Consider the following 17870-nt stretch of genomic DNA (forward strand, 5'->3'; position numbering starts at 1 on the left):
GACAAAGGGAAGCCATTAGGTCATCTGATGTCAGCTCCATAAAAAGCTTCTGCTGTTTCTGCCTCTCATCCCTTTTCTGCCAGGGCTTGTTTTCTCTCAAGAATGTGCTAATGATGAAAATCAGCTGCCAGATTTGCAAGCTGGATTTGGGCATATTGCTCACAATAAACAGCATCACGTTTCTTGGTGCCAACCCTGAGCTTTAGCATCTCACCCTTGGTACGTGAGGGTACCACCATTCTCTAAGAATGAGCTTTCAGATTAATTCTATTCCCCCACATATTGCAACCATTGAATGCTTAATTACTGTCTGACAAGGTGTAGTGACAGCAGCCAACAGTAAGGTCATTTTTCTGCTTTTTGCTCTTATGCCCTAAGGTTGCAATGGAAATCTAAAAGAACACCTCGTTTTTGCAACTCTGCAACACAAAGCTGCAGCCTCATTTATGGAGTGTAAATACCCATGTGGAAGGGTCTCAGCTGAAGAATTGTGCCTGTTCTTTAAAAGCAGAACCTCCACAGAGATGGTTGCCAGTGAGTTGTCATGTGAGTCACAGTACTTTCAAAGATGCTAAAAATTAGTTCTGCAAGTGCTTTACTGCAAAATGAGTGTTTATAGATATAAACCACTATTGTCCAAGCTTTTACTGTGGCCCATGAGCACCTCGGTGTTGTCAGAGGAGCAATGCCAATTGACATTAGTTTGGAACTGCTCAGTTTATATAAACGGGTTAATCTAATACTCTGAATCATGTGCTTTGAATTTAAAGGACAACTTGGTCTTTGCTTCCTGATCTGCTCTTCAAGGCAGCCAAACCTCACAGGAAACCAAACAGCACAGCCAAAACTTTCTTTATTAACTGAGCTCCTAAGTTATTTTGTCCTTTATAAAGAGAACTATTTTCTGACATGCTGTGAAGTAATAGAAGTGAGCCCATATTTCTAAATGCAATATTTTGCTGATCCTAGTGCAGTTAAAATGTTGATTTTTGTTTTGCTTGCTTCGTTGAGCCTGGAGAACACTAAGGGGAGCCTTAATTGCATTCTGCATCCTCCTCGTGAGGGGCATTGGAGGGGCAGGGGCTGTTCTCTCCTCTCTGGTGACCAGTGACAGGACCCGAGGGAACAGCATGAAGGCATATCAGGGGTTTAGGCTGGATATTAGGAAAAGGCTCTTCACACGGAGGGTGTTTGGGCACTCGCACAGGCTGCCCAGGTAAGTGGAAGAGCCCCATCCCTGCCGGGATCCAGCAGTGTGACGATGTGGCACTTGGGGACATGGTTCATGGGGACATGGTTCAGAGGTGCCTTTGGCCGGGCTGGGTTAACCTGGGACTCGATATTCTCAGAAGGCTTTTCTCACTTCAGCAATTACTTGATTTCGTGGAACATCACCCCGTGAGAGCTGCACCTTTAGCACCGGGCTCGCTGCAGCGCCAGCGCTCAAAGGTCACGGGAAACCCCGCGTTCCCCCGGGGCGGAGGGAACGGAGCCGGTCCCGTTCGGGGCGGGGGGAGCCGAGCCCGTTCGGGGCGGAGGCAGCCGGTCCCGCTCCGCGCGGAGCCGTGTCAGTGCTATCCCGGGAGGAGCCGTGTCAGTGCTATCCCGGGAGGAGCCGAGCCGTGTCAGGGCTATCCCGGGAGGAGCGGAGCCGTGCCAGTGCTATCCCGGGAGGAGCCGAGCCGTGTCAGGGCTATCCCGGGAGGAGCCGAGCCGTGTCAGTCCCGTTCCGGGCGGAGCCGAGCCGTGTCAGTCCCGTTCCGGCGGAGCCTCCGCCCCTCCATGGCCGCCATGGCCGCTCCGCCGCCCGCAGAGGCCCCGGTGCCCCCCGGCCGGTGCCGCCTGTCGCTGCTCTCCGTGGAGCCGCTGGTGTTCCTGGCCACCGTGTCGCTGGGGATGCAGGGCCCGCTGGCCACCCAGTACCTGTGGGACCGGCTGGGAGCCGAGCACGGCTACAGCGACCGCAACAGCAGCGACTCCGCCGGCTGCGGGGACGGCAACGCTACCGCCGACCCCCTGCGGCAGGTGGGGACACCGGGGGAACGGGGCGTCCGAGGGGACGGCACTGCCCGGGGGCAGCGGGGAAGAGGGGAACTCTGGTGTGGATGGAGTCCCGGAGAGAGGGGAGGCACGGGATAGATGGAGACCCCGAGGGGAAAGGGGAATCCGTGGGACTGGGGAGCCACGGAGGGAGTGGGAAGCTCACGGTGAACAGGAGGTCCCAGGGGAGAGGGAAGCTCTGGGGGAGCAGGGGGAGAGAGGTGCCCCGGGGGAGCAGGGAGCCCTAAGGGGAACAGGGAACTTGAGTGGAGCTGGGAGTCCCTGGAGCAGAGAGTCAGGAGGGAACGTGAAGCCCCAAAGGGAGCAGGGAGTCTGGAGGGGAAGGGGAGAGTGATGGAAGCAGGGTGCCCCAGGAGGAGTGGGGAGCCCAGTGTGGCACTGAGTGCTGTGAGCTCCTCAAGTACCTGTTGGTCCTGCAGGAGGTGGAAGCCCTGGTGTCCCACTGGAACCTCTACATCAACCTGGGAGGCTTCTTCGCCTGCCTGTTCTCCGTGACTCTCTTTGGCCCGTGGAGTGACAGCGTGGGCCGGCGCCCTGCGCTCATCCTGCCAGCCGCAGGCATGGCCCTGCAGACAGGCATCTACCTGCTGGTCATGTACCTGGAGCTGCACGTCGCCTTCTTCCTCCTGGGACGCATCCTGAGCGGCCTCACGGGCGACTACAACCTGATCCTGGCCAGCTGCTTCTCCTACGTGGCCGACACCAGCGAGCGGCGCGCGCGGACGTTCCGGGTGGCCATCCTCGAGGCGTGCCTGGGCACCGCGGGCATGGTGGCCAGCATTGGCGGTGGCCAGTGGCGCAAGGCCCAGGGCTACATCAACCCCTTCTGGCTGGCCTTTGCTGCCAGCCTGGCTGCCACTCTCTACGCCGCTTTCTTCCTCCGGGAGTCGGTGAAGCAGAAGAAAGAGGCCAAGCTGTTCACGCTCAGCCACTACAAGGCTGTGTACAGGCTGTACACGGCCCCAGAACACCCCAGCTCCAGGTGGAAGCTGGCTCTGTACTCCCTGGCTTTCTTTCTGATTGTCACGGTGCATTTTGGAGCCAAGGACCTCTATGTTTTGTATGAGCTCGGCTTCCCTCTCTGCTGGACTTCCGACCTCATCGGGTACGGCTCGGCCGCCAGCTACCTGGCTTACCTGAGCAGCCTGGCGGGGCTGAGGCTGCTGCAGCTCTGCCTTGAGGACACCTGGGTGGCAGAGTTAGGACTGATCTCCAACATTGCTGGGCTGGTGGTGATTTCCCTTGCTACCACAACGCCACTGATGTTTACAGGTGATGCTGAAGGCTTAAATCCCTGTTTCTCAGGCTTTTGGCAAATTGATGCTGGTAGTGTGCTTCGTGGGAAGTTCAGGCACGTGAGGAAATTCTGCCTCGTGCACCAACAAAACTGTGGCAGTGTTGGTCAAACACTGAAGTTGGAAGTGCATCCATGTAGTTCTTAGAACATTAGGCTTCCCAGAACTGCAGACACAGACTGAAGTGCCTTATGAGATCCAGGAGGGTGAATTGTGTCTAAATATAGCAGAGAGACACTGCCAGCAGCTGCAGATTTCTGGGATTGGCTTGGGAGACTTTATTTTTCAGCTGAACTTTCTCTAACGTGCTGTGTCTTGCTCACAGGTTATGGAATTCTGTTCCTTTCCATGGCACCCACTCCAGTCATCAGATCCAAGCTCTCCAAGCTGGTCAGTGAGACAGAGCAAGGTAAGGAATTAACCACTGTGCTTAAGACAGATCCTGAAACACTTTTTTTCTTGGAATACTGAAACCAGACTCTGGGGAGGTTAGGAGTTCCCTGGCTCCTCTGGGCTCCTGAATTCACCCTCAGGCCCAGGGTAACTTTTTTTTTTTTTCCAAACAATTGTCATTCTTTGATTCAGACTTGCTACATTCCCGAGATGAGAAGAAGGGAAGAAAAGCAGGAATAGTTCATACATCCATACATTTCCAAAACATTTACAAGGAGCAAGAGTTAAAATGGATTATGTAACAAGGAGAAAAAGAGTTATTATCCTGACCATGACTTTTCTCTGTGGATGAGCAACAGTGGGAAGAACCAGGTGGTGTTGGAGGCTTGTATCATTGACTATGGAGAAAGATCATGGATAACCTGTAGGAGGAGCATATTTGCCTTTTGTCCAGTTATGTGTTTGGAGGGTTTGTTTAACTTGCTGTGAAACACAACACAGGAATGTCTCTGAGGCAGACAGGGGCAGGAGGGAATCCAGGTGGCAACGATCAAGAGGTGATTTTGCACAACTCGTGTTTCTTATTTTAGAACGGCGATGGCGCACACGACAGATTTATGGTGCTAAATCTTCTGCTGTACTTAATGTTTAACGAGTGATAAGAGGTTTGGCTTGGCAATAAACAGATCTATAGAGCCCTGGCCTGGGGCATGTACAGTCCAGCTGATGGATTATGTCCTAGTCATCTCCTGCAGCTTGGTCCTGGCCACAGGCTGGACATGCCTGAACCAGTCCTGTCCCACCTCACCACACCTGATATTCACACACCTTTCTGATAGCAAGTGCAAACCCTTGGAAAGATTGGCAGAATCCACCGAGGGTGATGTGTTACAGATGTTTACAGGCAATAACCACCTGCCTATCTCACCATTAACTTCTTATCTCTCTTTTCCAGGTGCTCTCTTTGCTTCTGTTGCCTGTGTGCAAGGGCTATGTTCCCTCGTGGCTACAGGAGTGTTCAACTCTCTCTACCCTGCCACCTTGCACTTCATGAGGGGATTCCCATTTCTGTTTGGGGCTATACTCCTCCTTATTCCAGCAGCTGTCCTTGGGTAATTTACTTCAAATGTCCAAACTTTGCCATGCAATGCCATATGGAAAATACTATTTACTCTTGGGAGCTGGCAGTTTTTAAGGCATATTTTCAGTTATGGTTGTGGGAGGGTGTCTGGTGCTCCAGTAAAAAGAGGTGCAGGTCATTTCTTTTGGAATCTGAATCCTAGGGATAAACATGCAGCCTGAGTAATGTAGCTGCCAATATGCAAAGTGCTTCAAAGACTCACTCCACCCTCAGTGGAATCCAAAATCTGGAATTGAATTTGAAAGTTCTTCATGGAAGAGATGGAGCTCTCTCAGCCGTCTCTCTTCCTGTAGTTTCTTTAGTAATTAAAGCAGAAGTTTTGTTGTGAAGGAAAACAAATCCCCTGGTAGGTTTTGGGAGAGGGAATGTACTGGGATTTGCACAAGTGCAGCAGCTCCTGGCAGGGTAATTTTGTTTTGCTGCTCTGAAACTTTTAAGACTCACTCAATTCAGCAACAGCCTTAAGTGCCTTTGAAAGCTGAAACTGTTTATTCTTTTCTAGGTGGATAGAAATCTGGGAATCAAAACATAACTGTGATGACTTCCAAGATGCTTCCCTGTCCCCTACAAAAGACTGAATTTAACAACAAGGAATTGGCCAGCACAGCAGTGTCCACCTGAAGATTGCACTTTATTCTTCCCTCAAAGGACAGATCAGGGTGGGAGGGACACCCTGCTTGTCCTTAATAACTTTTAAATGCCAAATGGTTGGAAATCACAGGAGGAACTTGATTTGGAGCTGTGAATGCCTCAACATGTGAGGCTCATCTGTCAGAGAAAACCCAAGAGACCCAAAAGCCAATTAAGCTGTTGTGGGCCTTTTGCAAGGCTGGTTTGTGGTTTGGTGGGGCCAGAAGGCTCTGCTGTGTTTTTAGTGGGGAGAGAGGACTGAATTCTGGTTTAATTGCAAAGCATTTTCCCCTCAGAGTATTCCAGTGTCCTGCTGTGGGGGGGAAGATCTATGCTCCAGATGATCACGTTGCCAGTAAAAGCCCAACAAATGTGACATGCCAGACCACAAAAATCCTTGTGGAGTGGGATAGTTTAGCACAGGAGTGCTGTTGCTGACCTTTACTGACTGAACCAGATTTAGTTTTGCAAGTCAGAGGTGTCCTAAGGAGAGGATCTAATCCATGAACTGTTGGTAGGAATGCCAGTGGTGTGTCCTGCCTGTTTGCAGCTTAGTCCAGGATCTCAGAGGTGGTTCTGAGAAGTAACAGATCATCTGAAAATACTGCAGTGCCAGTAGGATAAATCCTGGTTTGGGAGGGACCCCTGAGGATCCTTGAAGCAACTCCTGTAGGTACCTTAATTGACAGTTGCCAAAAACTGTGAAGTTAGGGAGAAAATTGTCAGAATTGTCCTCCCCTTATACTGCAAAGCTGAGCCCCAGTTTGATAGGAGTGCCCCAGTCCTGTGAAATCACTGCTGTGCTTACCCAGAGGCCTTCCTGGTGTGGGGACAGGACCAGTGTCTTTTAAGATTAATCTTTTTTTGTTGTATGTATAATCTTGTGTTAATGACCTCAGTTCTGCTGCCTGTCCTGGGAGCTGTTGATGCCAGCAAACAAACTCCATATTAATGGTGCTTATAATTGTTCTTTTCAAAGTATTACCTGTATTGCTGCAATCCTTTTTTTTTTCTTCAACATGCCATAAACCAGCAGTTGTGTGCACATTGCACTGCACACACTGTTCAGGTACATTCAGTAATGACTTTACTATTACTTTCAGAATTAATAAAACCTCCTTGCTCTTTTATGGTTCGTGAAACTCTGGATATCTTGTGCAGGTGTTAATACTGTTTGTCCTTGACTCATTTGGGGCTTCTCTCCATTATTTGCATTCTCAGTCCTTTATTGAAGACTGCAGTAAAGAAGGAGCAGCAGGAATTTATCTGTCTTGTGGAGAATAAGTGTGTGAGAGTGAAAAGTCAGGGAAAATGCAGGTTTGGGACTTGCAAGCAGCCAAAACTTGCTTTTCCTGACCACCAGAGTAAAGCTTGCAAGAGAGTTTAGTCTGAAACGTGTCCTTCAGTGTGCAGAAAATGTGAAATGCCTGTACCCAGCTTTGTCCTTGTCCATTGGCAGTTTGTGGTAAAAGCAGAACTGGGGAGCAGAGAAGCAGGGAGGCTTTAAGAACTTGGTGTTATGCCACTTGCTCCAAGCAGTTATGCCAGGGGACATAGGAGTTCCAGGTCTGATTGCTGGGCTAAGCCTGGAATTGGCTTCCCTGAGGAACAGGGCATGCTGTGAATGTTGCAGTAGATGTTTGTGGCTCAACGGATTGTGAAGTGAAGTCCTCTCCCCTCCGTGGGTGCCAATTCAGTGTTGTGCAGTGAGGTGAAACCTGGCTCTGCATGGGGAGAGATTCAATGGCAGCAATTATGCCTTATTAAAAAAATTAAACCAGAGTTTTTCTAGGCCTTGCTCCAAGAGTTGCAACAGTGGAGCCGTGGCTGGAGACAGCAGGCAGAGTCCCTGGGGGTGCAGTGCATCAGTGCATGCAGAGGTGAGTGGGAAGTGAGGGGTTCCTGCAGGGAATGGTGCTTGGGAATGTCAGTTCTGCTTCACAGTGGCAAGGGAAAACAAGTGTGAAAAGCCTGCAGGGAGAAAAGCACATGACACCGACAAAGAGGTAGGGATTTAGAGTAAAAACCAGGTTTATTAATATTGCCTGATTGAATAATTCCAAACACTTTTGACATGGCAGAGCAAAGGAATGAGGGAGGGTGAGGACAGAGGCATTAATTTCCTTGGGACTTTTCCAGCTGGAAAGGGCTGGGTATGGGATGTTTTGCCAGAAGTAGGACAAGTTCATTAAGGTGAAGATAATGATGGGGAAACAGGAGCAGTCACAGTCTGGGCAGCTGGAGCAGGAGATGAGATCTTGTTTCAGGTGAGACACCTGAGCTGTGGAGAACAAGTAAATCTCCACACTGAGTGCTGGGTGAGGAGCTGATTGCTGCAGAGCTCCTGGGAAACAAGACACAATCACCAGGTATTATTGAAGGGAGAAAAGTCCTTAGGACTGTTTGTGTGGGACTCCTTCAGAGGTCATGGAGGCTTTGACATCCAGTTCCTGAAGGCTTTTCCCTGAAGCAGCTCACAAGAGGCTTTTATGCTTTGGCAGATTCACCTTTGGGCTCATCTGCTGGCTTCTTGTTCTTTAATCTGGAGATTAGATGGATTGTAATTCTGATAAACACTGGGCAGATATGGCTATTAACCTTTCACTGGAGAGCAAAGATGCCATTAACCGTGAGCTGATAAGAACTATCCATAAAACATCAGAATTAACTTTTTTTTTTTTTTCTTGAAACGTTTGTGGATCCAAGCCAATAGAAAAACGTGTTTGTGTTCCTGACAGTTAAAGCAGGTCTCCAGGGAGAGCCAGGAGGAGGACTAGGTGGCTGAGACTCCTTGTTACCTCCTGAAAGGGCTGAGTTCTTCTCAAGCAGGAAGAGGAGCCTGCTGCTTCTGCAAGGTGATCCAGCAGCCTGGGGTGTGGAATGCAGGGATTTGTGTCAGGATGCCCGTGGTTCCTCACCAGCAGTGTTGGCAGCAGGCACTGATGGTCCTGCTCCCAGCTGGAGCATCCTTTGCCAGCCCTTGGCATCAACTCCACTTTTTCTTGTTATTTTAAAGTGAGGAGCTGCAAGAAGCCCCGGTGGGTGTTGAGAGGAGGTCGATAGGAAGAAACAAGTGCTACTTGGAATTGCATCCAGCAGTGAGTAGAGACAGCCCCAGGGAGCTCAGCCAGGGCTGTGGGGGTGTGGTGGTCAGCAGAGAGATTCACCAGCTCCTGCTGAAGGCACAGACCACGGGAGATCTGCTGTGGAGCAGGATAAAATACAGCCACAGTGTAAAATAACTCCACAAGCACAGCAAGTAGCATCTTCCCTGCGTGGATAGAAGTTTTCCAGGGTCACAATCCAGCTTCTAGTACCCTGAAAATACACACCTGATAAAGTGGTGAAGCTGAGACTTCAGATAGAGGGAGGGAGGGAGGGTATTTTAAAAGCACTTTTTGCAGAGATCCTGCGGAAGCTTCACAGAGTCTAACCCCAAATTTCCACTGCCAGAGTTAAGAGCACACAGTGGTTTTGCAGCACTGGGAGGTGGAAGTCTTTTGAGGAGGGAAGGAGCTCTTGTGATAAAGGGACATTGCTGGGAAAGATAAAGCACTTCAGAAGGCCCCTGTGGGTTATCTTTCCCAAACACAAAGATTTTGTTAGGGCTTAGTTTCTATTTGCCCTTTCCTGCTCTCAGTTTCTGACCACAAGGATATTCCTGGGGCACACGGCAAAGCCACACATTCCTCTCAATTGCTCTTCTCTCCCTTGTGTCCTCTTACACTGGATTCTCAACACTTTTCCAGTTTTCAGTCTTCCAAAGATTCCTCCTCTTTGGACATGTTTCTGGGGGAAGCTGCAGCTGCTTGTGGGGGTCTGGATGGTGCCAGTCTCCCTCACACCCCATGCATGTCCTGCCACCCCACAGGAGGATGTGGAAGGCACATAATCCATCGCAGAGTCCAGCCTGGCTTGGCTCCCCACTGAGTGCTGGCCTTTGGGGGCCAGGGGCTTGCATTTGGAGGGTGAGGAGGGAATAAGAGCCACAGGTTTTCTCTCAAAGATGGGAAAAACGTCAGGAGGGATAAATTTGGACCCACACAAAAAAGGGGTCAGCTGGGAGTCTCTGAGGCCGCTGTCCTGGTTCTAGCTCTGCCCCAGGGAGTGCAAACAGTCCAGCCCATTCTCTGACCCAGCCGAGGAGTCCCGGGAGGAGCGGCCCTGGAGGAAGCGGATGATTTTGTCAATCGTGGCCTCCTGGTACTCGTGGGACCACCTGTATTCGAGGGGAAAAATGTGATGTTTACTTTTCCTGTTGTGTGTGGGGTGCCACAAGATAGCTCAGTTCATTTGGGCCAGGAGCCAGAGATCCCCTTCCTCCACCCCAGCTCTCTAGGAGCTCCCTTTTCCCCAGGGATGCTGCAGAATGCATTGCCAGGCTGGGGTGCACAAAGGGAAAGCAGAGGGGGAAAGAAACCCAGGTGAAACCTGCCAGCATCACTCCTGCCTGAGGATGGGTGTCCTCCCAGCAGTGACCTCTCTGTCACCCAGAGGAGGGCCAGCACAACACCAGCAGCAGGGATGTGGTGGGAACCTTTGCTCCCTGCATGCTCTGGAGCACCTGGAGTGACTCAGTGTCCCTTTGACCTGTTCTACCTGTTCTGATCTGTTTGTCCCAATGCCCTCAGGCTCTTTGCTACTGCTTATGCAAGTTGTTCTCCCCAGGTGTCAAGGAACCCCACGGCACACAGGGCTTTTACTTACATGATACCATTAAATTTCAAGACAGCCCTCATGTCCTTGGGAAGCGTTTCTGGGTCCGGCCACTCAAAATGGTCTGTAACAGGTACAATGTTCTTTCCAGAGTTCAAGGCTGTCACAATCTCCTGCAGGAACAGAACATGCAGGTGCTCATGGCCTGTATCAGCCCCTCACCAACTCCCTCCCACACCAGTGTCCACACAGCTCCCACCTGGTGGCACATTTTACCTTGTGCACCCAGTCCTTGCACTCGGGGTCCACCATGCATTTATCCAGTGCATTTGGTGAGAGCACCAGCACAAAATTCCTGGCACTCAGGACACTCTGGATCAGCTTGTCCTCAAACTTCCCTGCCTCCAGCTTCTCCACGTCAATGAACACACTGAAGCCGTGGAGCTGCAGGTGCACCTTCAGCAGGCTGGTGGCAAGAGGGGACAGCACCGTGAGGAGAGGTTTCATTTGCTGTCACACCACATTGGCTGAGACATGGTGAGACAGTGGAGCAGGGAATGAGATGCCAGCTCCAGCCCAGCTGTCTGGGCACATGCAGAGAACACAAGGAGCTGACATTGACTGCCTGCTGTGACCCCTCTAGGAGTGTGAGGAAAGGGTCAGTCAGTGCCAAAGGGACGGTGACAGGACTGGGAAATGGCCTGTCCACTCTGCAGGTTATCACATGTGCTATCCCCCATTTGCAGCTTTTGGCAGCCTCTCCCTCCTCCCCATTCCTCACTTTTCCCACTTCCTTCCCTCTGGGCTTCCCTGTTCCCTGCAGGACTCACCTGGCCAGCTGCGAGCCGGTGCTCCTCCGGTAGCTGATGAACACATCGGTCCCGTTGGACGTGGTTTGCAGCGTGATGGGCGAGTGAAGCGTTTCTAGCCAGCACAAAACAACCACCAGAAGTTAAAAACCACCCAGCAGCTCATCCCAAAAACCCCTCAGCCCCCTTCCCTCCCCCTGGAGCCGCACCCCTGGCCGCGGTGAGGATGCGGACGCGGTGGAAGCCGGTGTGGATGTGACAGTCCTCCTGCAGCTGCTGCTCTGTCACCCGGTGCAGGAAGTTGCGGTCGATGCCGCAGGTGAGCAGGTTGTAGGTGTACTGCCGGAATTTGGGGTCGATGCCCCCCAGCCAGTCGGCCAGGTTGCTGCGGTCACAGGTGGAGTAGTTGGCGAAAGTCTTGAGCTCTGTCAGCTCCCGGAAAAACCTGGTGGAGGAATAAATGGAGCACCAGGCAGTGCTTAGAGACACGTGGTTTTTACCTGCTCAGGTGGGTGTGCAGCTCCATGCCAGGGGGAAGAATGAGCTCCAGAAGCAGGAAACAGGAACAGCTGCATGGGAGTGCTGGTCCTCGGGACACCGAGGTGTGAGGAGCTCAGCTAAGGGTAAGTTCCCATCGTTCTGGGGAGCTTGCATGATCTCACCTGCCCTGTGCCATAAGTGGTCTTCCTCCCACCCACACCTCTGCCATGCAGATTTACAGAAATCTCTCTGAGACTGCAAAAAGTGCAGTGGAAAAGCCCTGGCAGTCCATGTTTGGCATTTGGAGGATCTCTGTTCCTGTTTTTGCAAGAGGGGAAAGGCAGAGACTTTTTTCCTGGCCCTGCCACTGTGGTGGTGGCCCTGAGGGAGCCCAGTGTGCCCTGGTGGTGGTCCTACCTTTTCCGAGTGATGCTGGAGTCCATCCCCAAATCCTTCTGCAGCTCCTGCTCTGTCAGCCTCAGGAGAATGTCCCCATCCACCTGGTGATCCTGCCAAGAGAAATCCAGGCTGGAAAGGTCCCAGGAAAAGCTGGGTGAGATGCTTACACCTCTGCTGTGAGATGGGGCAGAGCCCTACCAGGAATCTCTGGCAGTATTTATTGAATCCAATCTGCTGCAGCCACGTCTGCACCTCGCAGGACTTCCAGTTGGGAACTGTGGGCAGGATGCGCCGAGGAACCTCCTCCCCTATCATGCGCAGCACCTTTTTGGCCAGGGCAGAGGTGGTGCTGCTGGTGGAGTAGCACACAATCCTCTTGAGGCTCTGCGTAGCCCCGATCTCACTGAAAATCTGGGGACACACAGGGAAGAGACGTCACTTTGCTTCCCCTCATCCTCTTCCCAACAAGCTGCACCAGGCCAGGTGAGTGCCAAGGTGTTTGGTGACACCAAGATGCAGCTGTGTCACCCCTTCCCTTTGTCATCACCTTCCTCCAGGCCAACCTACCCTTTACCTGTGTTTTCTTCTGCCTGGCTTTGATGGCAGCCTCGGTGCAGAGGTAGAAGGCAGCGATGCACTGGGCTTCCAGCCGGGAGCTGTCCAGCAGGGGCACGAGGCGCTGCAGGTCCTGCGCCGTCCTGCCCTGGATGTTGTCACTGCTGCCCAGCATCTCACGGGCGAACTCCTCGGGGTCCAGCGAGGCGATGAAGGGCTCCACCAGAGCCAGCGTCCCCGAACGCTCCACCTCCTTCTCGATTTCCTTGTTGGTGGCCAGCACCGTGATGGCCAGGCAGGCGTGCAGCCGGATCAGCTCATCATCCTTGGAGAATGCCAGCGGGAAAAGCCACTCTGCTGCCTTCTTCTCGATCATCAGGCGCTGGTTGGCCTGGCCCCCGTACATGGCACAGTTGGCCAAGGCCATGGCGCAGTGGCGCAGCACGGCGGGGTCGGTCCAGCGGCACCAGTACAGGATGGTGTCCAGGCCTCCGTCGGAGATGAGCTGGAAGCAGGTTTCCTCTGAGTGTTTGAACATGTGCTCCAGGATCCCAGAGATGCTCTGAGCCAGCTGGGGGACATCCCTCTCCTTGGCTAAGTTCAGGATTACGCCCAGACCAATCCGAGCGATCCGGTCCCTGTGGGAAGGAGAGGCAGGAGAGAGATGGATGTGCAAGGAGTGACAACAGTGACTGGTGTGGCCATGCCTTGGTGACATTTATCCCAGGACAGACAGATGTTTCCCTGTAGGACACAGCTGCCAGATATGCAATGCAGCAAGATGCAACAGGCTGGTGTTGGAGGAACCTATCTGGGTCTGATGGAAGAACTTGCGATGGGGTGCACAGCCCAGGACCCCCTCATGCTCGAGGTAGGATCTTCATAGCAATTAACAGGCAAAGTAGGTTAATGCCGGGCTGGAAATGGAGCATGGCTGTGGTGCTGTTTTGTGTTTGGGAGTGAAACTTGTTTGTCTCCTAAGCACTGCTGTCAGTGCTGTCAGGACAGGACTTTCACACCTGGATGAGCAGCCAAGCAGCCCTGTCCAAAACAGAACATAGGGGTCTGTCTGTCCTGGGATGGCAGCTGGAGGGAAGCTCTTTATTTCCTCACCCTGCACTCTTCTAGAAGAGGACAGCAATAGCATGGGATAGGTGGCCAAGGACCACCAGCTGCTGCTTGGCCATGGCTGATCTTAGGAGGCCTGTGCTTAAAATGACACCTGAATGGGGCTGTGCCTTGAAAATGCAGTGAGGAAGGGGGAAATCAGACCTGATTTGGGTTGGAAGGGACCTGAAAACTCATCCAGTTCCAAGCCCCTGCCATGGGCAGGGACACCTTCCACCAGACCAGGTTGCTCCAAGTCCCATCCGACCTTGGACACTTCCAGGGATGGGGCAGCCACAGCTTCTCTGGGCAGCCTGTGCCAGGGCCTCACCACCCTCTGAGATTAACTCTTGGCTGTGCTCCCATGAGGTTTCCTGGGGCGAGTGGCAGCTCCATTCCTGCCCTCAGCAGTGGCCATTTGGTGCCCTGATGGAGCTGCTCTGTTTGGGAGGCAGCACTGGCACAGGTGCCCCATGCCCTGCTGCTCACGAGGGCAGTGGCACACTCGGTCCCCAGCGATGGTGGGGTGATGCCACGCCAGCCTCTGTGCTGGCAGGCAGGAAGAGCATTTCTGGGAAACCTGTGACCCACAGGGCTCTCACTGACCTTGGGGTGGGTCTGACAGGAAATGTTGTGGAGAGCCCTGGGAAGAAAACCAAAAAACAAACAAAACAAAACCGAAAAAAAAAAAAAAAAGAAGCCCTCGGCCTGGGTCTGGCTCTGAGCCCGGACTCAGCCATGGAGCTGGATGACAAACACAGCCCTAACAGGCCCTTGACTCCATGAGCTGCAGATGGAGCCAAGACCTGTCCAGCTCCCAGCTAAACACCTCTGCTGCTGTGCTCAGACTGGGAGAGTTCTGTACGTGAGACAGCTTGGACCCAGAGGGGAACCCCTCACCTCCCTGGAATCCCATGGCTGCTCCAAGACCCTGGCCCATGAACTGATCCTGGAGCAGAAGCAACAACTCCAGCAAATGCTTTCTCTTGCTAAGAAGATGAGTGCTGAATTCAGACGGTGCCAGTGATGCTTCCCAGGATTAAATTCCATCCTAATGGGCTTTCCCGATTTAGCTGCCACTTATTTTTGCCTGCTAGTGCATGAAGTGAGGCCCAGGCTGCGAGTCCACAGCCTTCCAGCAAGAGACATCCCCCAGGAAGCCAGAGTAACTTTGGCCAGGCTCCCTCCACATACTTTCCAGAGCCCTGGCTGGGTTGGGGTGCTCTGAGGGAGAGCAGAGCTGGCAGGGTACATTTGGGGTGTTGGAAGGGTGAGCTGTGTGTGGGTGCAGTGGTTTAGATGTGTCAGGTGCCAGGTGTGCACATGCACCTTTGTACACACACACACTCTCCCACCCCTCTGTGCCCATGCTCTGACAGAGACATCCCAGCACCTCTCACCTGTCCTGGGCAGCAGCACACACTTCTGAATTAGGGCCTGAGGGCTGCTGAGCAGCTGGCCCCTCCTTATGGCTTTATTCCAGCCCTGGTCAGCAGCAGGAAGGCTCTGGGAAGTGGCTTTGTCCTTCTCCTCCTGCTGCAGTTCTGGCTAAAGGGGAGTCACGTCTTGTCCTTTGGGTCAGATGCTCTGACTCAAACTGAGCTGACTGAGCCGAACTGACTCAGCTCAGCCTGGCTGAGGGGGGCTCAGGAGGACATCCCAGTCCTCACCAGCATCCCTGAGCTGGGGCTGGTCCTTCTCCCTCCAGCTCTGGGGGAAGGGAGCAGCTCCTGGTCATTGCCTGGACACGAGTCAAGGACTGTGCACAAGCACTGGGTGTAGGGGGATGTGATGGGGATCCGAGGGGGTTTGTGCAACTGGGAGCACCCACAGCAGGGAAATTTGGGGGAGAAGAAATGTAGGGGATGGGTGAAGGTAGGTCAAGGCCAGGTTAGATGGAGCTTGAAGCAACCTGGTCTAGGGCAGGGGGTTGAAATGATGTCTTTAAGGTCCCTTTGACCCCAAACCATTCTGGGAGCCGGCAGTGCCCGCGGTGATGGGGAGGGCTGTGCCTGGCAGGGGGAGGGTCAGGAGCTCTTTGCAGACTCACCTGTTTTCCGCCACCAGGATCTGCTCCAGGAGTTTTCCTGCCTGGCACTTGGTCTCCAGCTCGGCGGTGTAGAGCAGGGTGAGCAGCAGGTCCAGGCCCCCCTCGAGGCGGATCACATCGCACAGCACCTTGGCCACGTCCCTCCCCACGGCGGGCATCCCCCAGGCCTCCTCCACCAGCCGGAACACCTCGGACAGAGCCGCCCGCAGCCCCTCGGGGCTGGTCGCCTGCGTGGCGTTGGCGATAGCCCTGCGGAGAACGGGCAGGACCCGCTCCAGCGCCTCCCGTACCTCGGTGCCCACCCCGGGGGAGACCCCGCCGTGCTCCCGGGCGCTCGCCCAGCCGCCCGCCCGGCTCACACACTCGGGCACGGCCAGCCGCTCAGCGCTCGCCATGGCCAGCGACCGGCCCAGGGTGTGCAGCGACAGGAGCAGGGCGAGCATGGGCGGCTGCTACCGCAGCATCCCCCGCAGGGACCCCCCGCTCCTGCGGGGCCTGCTGGGGGGCGACAGGAGGGAGGATGCGTCCCGCTCCCCCCTCCGCCCTGTCGGGATGCGGAGATGGAAGCGGAGCGGGATCCGCCTTCCCCGGGCCGGGCTCAGCATCCCGGTCCCCGGGGCTGATGTCACCGGGAGCAGGCGCCGCCTCTCCGAGGAGGGGCTCGGGCCCGGCAGCTGCAGCCCCCTCCCCTCCTGCCACCAGCCCCGGATGGATTTAACAGCAGCGTGGATGTGGCACTTGGGGACGTGGTTCAGTGGTGGGCTTGGCAGGGCTGGGATAACGGCTGGAGTCGGTCTTTGAGGGGTTTGCCAACCGAAATTTTATGATTCTGTGTTTGTGGCCTTTCAGTGCTTAAATGGGGCTCATAAAAAAAAAAGGGGGGGGAGAAGTGACTTTTTACACGAATAGATACCGATAGGACAAGGGGGAACAGCTTTAAAATAAAATATGAGAGATTTAGATTAGATACTAGGAGAAAATTTTTACCTGTGAAGTCCTTGTTCAGGGAAGCTGTGGATGTCCCAACCCTGAAAGTGACAAAAGGCCAGATTAGCGGGGCTTTGAGCAACCTGGTCTAGTGGAACCTGACAGGATTTGGAATTAGACAGTCTTTCATTTTCAACCCAAACTATTCTATTCTTCAGCCTTCCCTGTCCAGCCTGAGCTGGGGCTTTTCCTGCTGTCCCCATGGCCCACATCCCCCCATTGTGCCCGAGCTGCTGCTGCGGTGTCACTCCCATGGCAGGCAGGGACCCTCACGCTGATTTTGCAGGACATCTCTTCAAGACCCTCTGTGACCAGCGAGGGGGCACAGGGTGCAGGTAAAGGGCACCGTGGTGGTCACGGTGAGGCTGTGACCACCCTGGCACAGTGTTCTGAACCCGTTTGGTATCAGCAGGGGGGCAAATATTCATTGCTCGGTGGAAATTCAAAGCGGCTCTTCTGGGTGGGCTCGGGATTTGCATGATAAAGGAAAGAGCAGAGGCAGCCTGGGCCTCTTTTGTTTTCTTTTTTCCAGGCCAGACGTGCTCAGGGCAGAAATGCTTAAATGCTTTGGGCACTTCTCGGATATGCTGGGAGGAGCGGCTTAAATCCTTGACTCCAAACCAGGTTGTTGCCAGGTCAGCCTGAGACTTAAATTCGAGCTGATGTTTGGATGTGACAGAGTCGCTCTTAATCCTCTCTGAATCCACTACGAAGGGACAGACAGAGGAAAGGAACATCATCCCACAAGGAAAGACGCCAAACAAGGCACCCCGAGGAGCGCAAAACTGCGGGAGAAGCTCGGGACAGAACCAGTAAGGATTTTCCTGATAAATTAATATTAATCGGGGGTAACCATAAGGGCTGGTGCAGTGTAGAGCTGCAGAGGGTTTGCTGCCCCGGGGGCAGCAGAATTCAGGCTTGTCCTGACTAGCCCAGAGAGCTGTACTTTGCCTTGCCTTTAGTTTTGCTTTACTTTGCTTTTTGGGAGAGATTTCACACCCAGCAGCCTGGGCTCTGGAACTGCAGCGGTTCCCAGCCTTGTCCTGGGGGATCAGCCCCATTTCCCGAGTTCTCCTCACTGGCTCTGCTCAGCCCTTGGCTGCAGGAGCTCCCCGGGGCCCCTTTATCCAACCAACCCCTCTCCTGGGACCTGCTCCTGGCAGGGGAGGACTCGCTGAGCCTTTGTGGGTCTGTGGCTGGTGTTTGGGAGCCTGGAGCAGCAGGAGGGAGCTTTGTCTTATCTGATCAGCCAAAGCAGCTCAGGCAATTCCCATCCCTTCTCCCCCAGAGCCTCCTGCAAGCCTGAA

The 17870-nt window shown here is 53.6% G+C and overlaps 2 protein-coding genes across 2 annotated transcripts; one reads left to right on the forward strand and one right to left on the reverse strand.

The window, feature by feature from the left end:
• Positions 1-1767: 1767 nt before the first annotated feature.
• Positions 1768-6648, forward strand: SLC46A1 (solute carrier family 46 member 1). The gene is made up of 5 exons (XM_014876397.2): positions 1768-2025; positions 2481-3333; positions 3682-3765; positions 4705-4861; positions 5393-6648. Exons 1-5 carry the CDS (start codon positions 1783-1785, stop codon positions 5466-5468), a joined length of 1413 nt encoding a protein of 470 aa, XP_014731883.2. The 5' UTR covers positions 1768-1782; the 3' UTR covers positions 5469-6648.
• Positions 6649-7527: 879 nt separating this feature from the next.
• Positions 7528-16109, reverse strand: SARM1 (sterile alpha and TIR motif containing 1). Its single transcript, XM_014876423.2, has 9 exons — positions 15577-16109; positions 12439-13057; positions 12063-12275; positions 11883-11974; positions 11195-11430; positions 11007-11100; positions 10453-10642; positions 10228-10349; positions 7528-9739 (listed from the first exon to the last, which is right to left on the reverse strand). The coding sequence occupies exons 1-9, from the start codon at positions 16017-16019 to the stop codon at positions 9610-9612; spliced, it is 2139 nt and encodes a 712-aa protein (XP_014731909.1). The 5' UTR covers positions 16020-16109; the 3' UTR covers positions 7528-9609.
• Between the last annotated feature and the right edge of the window lie 1761 nt (positions 16110-17870).

The sequence above is a fragment of the Sturnus vulgaris genome, chromosome 21 (genome assembly GCF_052056855.1).
Source record: "Sturnus vulgaris isolate bStuVul1 chromosome 21, bStuVul1.hap1, whole genome shotgun sequence".
NCBI classification, from domain to species: Eukaryota; Metazoa; Chordata; class Aves; order Passeriformes; family Sturnidae; genus Sturnus; species Sturnus vulgaris.

Coding starts and splice junctions, on each gene's coding strand:
- SARM1 (XM_014876423.2), bottom strand. CDS start 16,019: ATGCTCGCCCTGCTCCTGTCGCTGCACACCCTGGGCCGGTCGCTGGCC. Junction 11,975..12,062: donor AATACTGCCAGAGATTCCTG/GTAGGGCTCTGC, acceptor TTCTCTTGGCAG/GATCACCAGGTGGATGGGGA. Junction 10,643..11,006: donor ACCGGCTCGCAGCTGGCCAG/GTGAGTCCTGCA, acceptor TCTTGCCACCAG/CCTGCTGAAGGTGCACCTGC.
- SLC46A1 (XM_014876397.2), top strand. CDS start 1,783: ATGGCCGCCATGGCCGCTCCGCCGCCCGCAGAGGCCCCGGTGCCCCCC. Junction 3,766..4,704: donor GGTCAGTGAGACAGAGCAAG/GTAAGGAATTAA, acceptor TCTCTTTTCCAG/GTGCTCTCTTTGCTTCTGTT. Junction 4,862..5,392: donor ATTCCAGCAGCTGTCCTTGG/GTAATTTACTTC, acceptor ATTCTTTTCTAG/GTGGATAGAAATCTGGGAAT.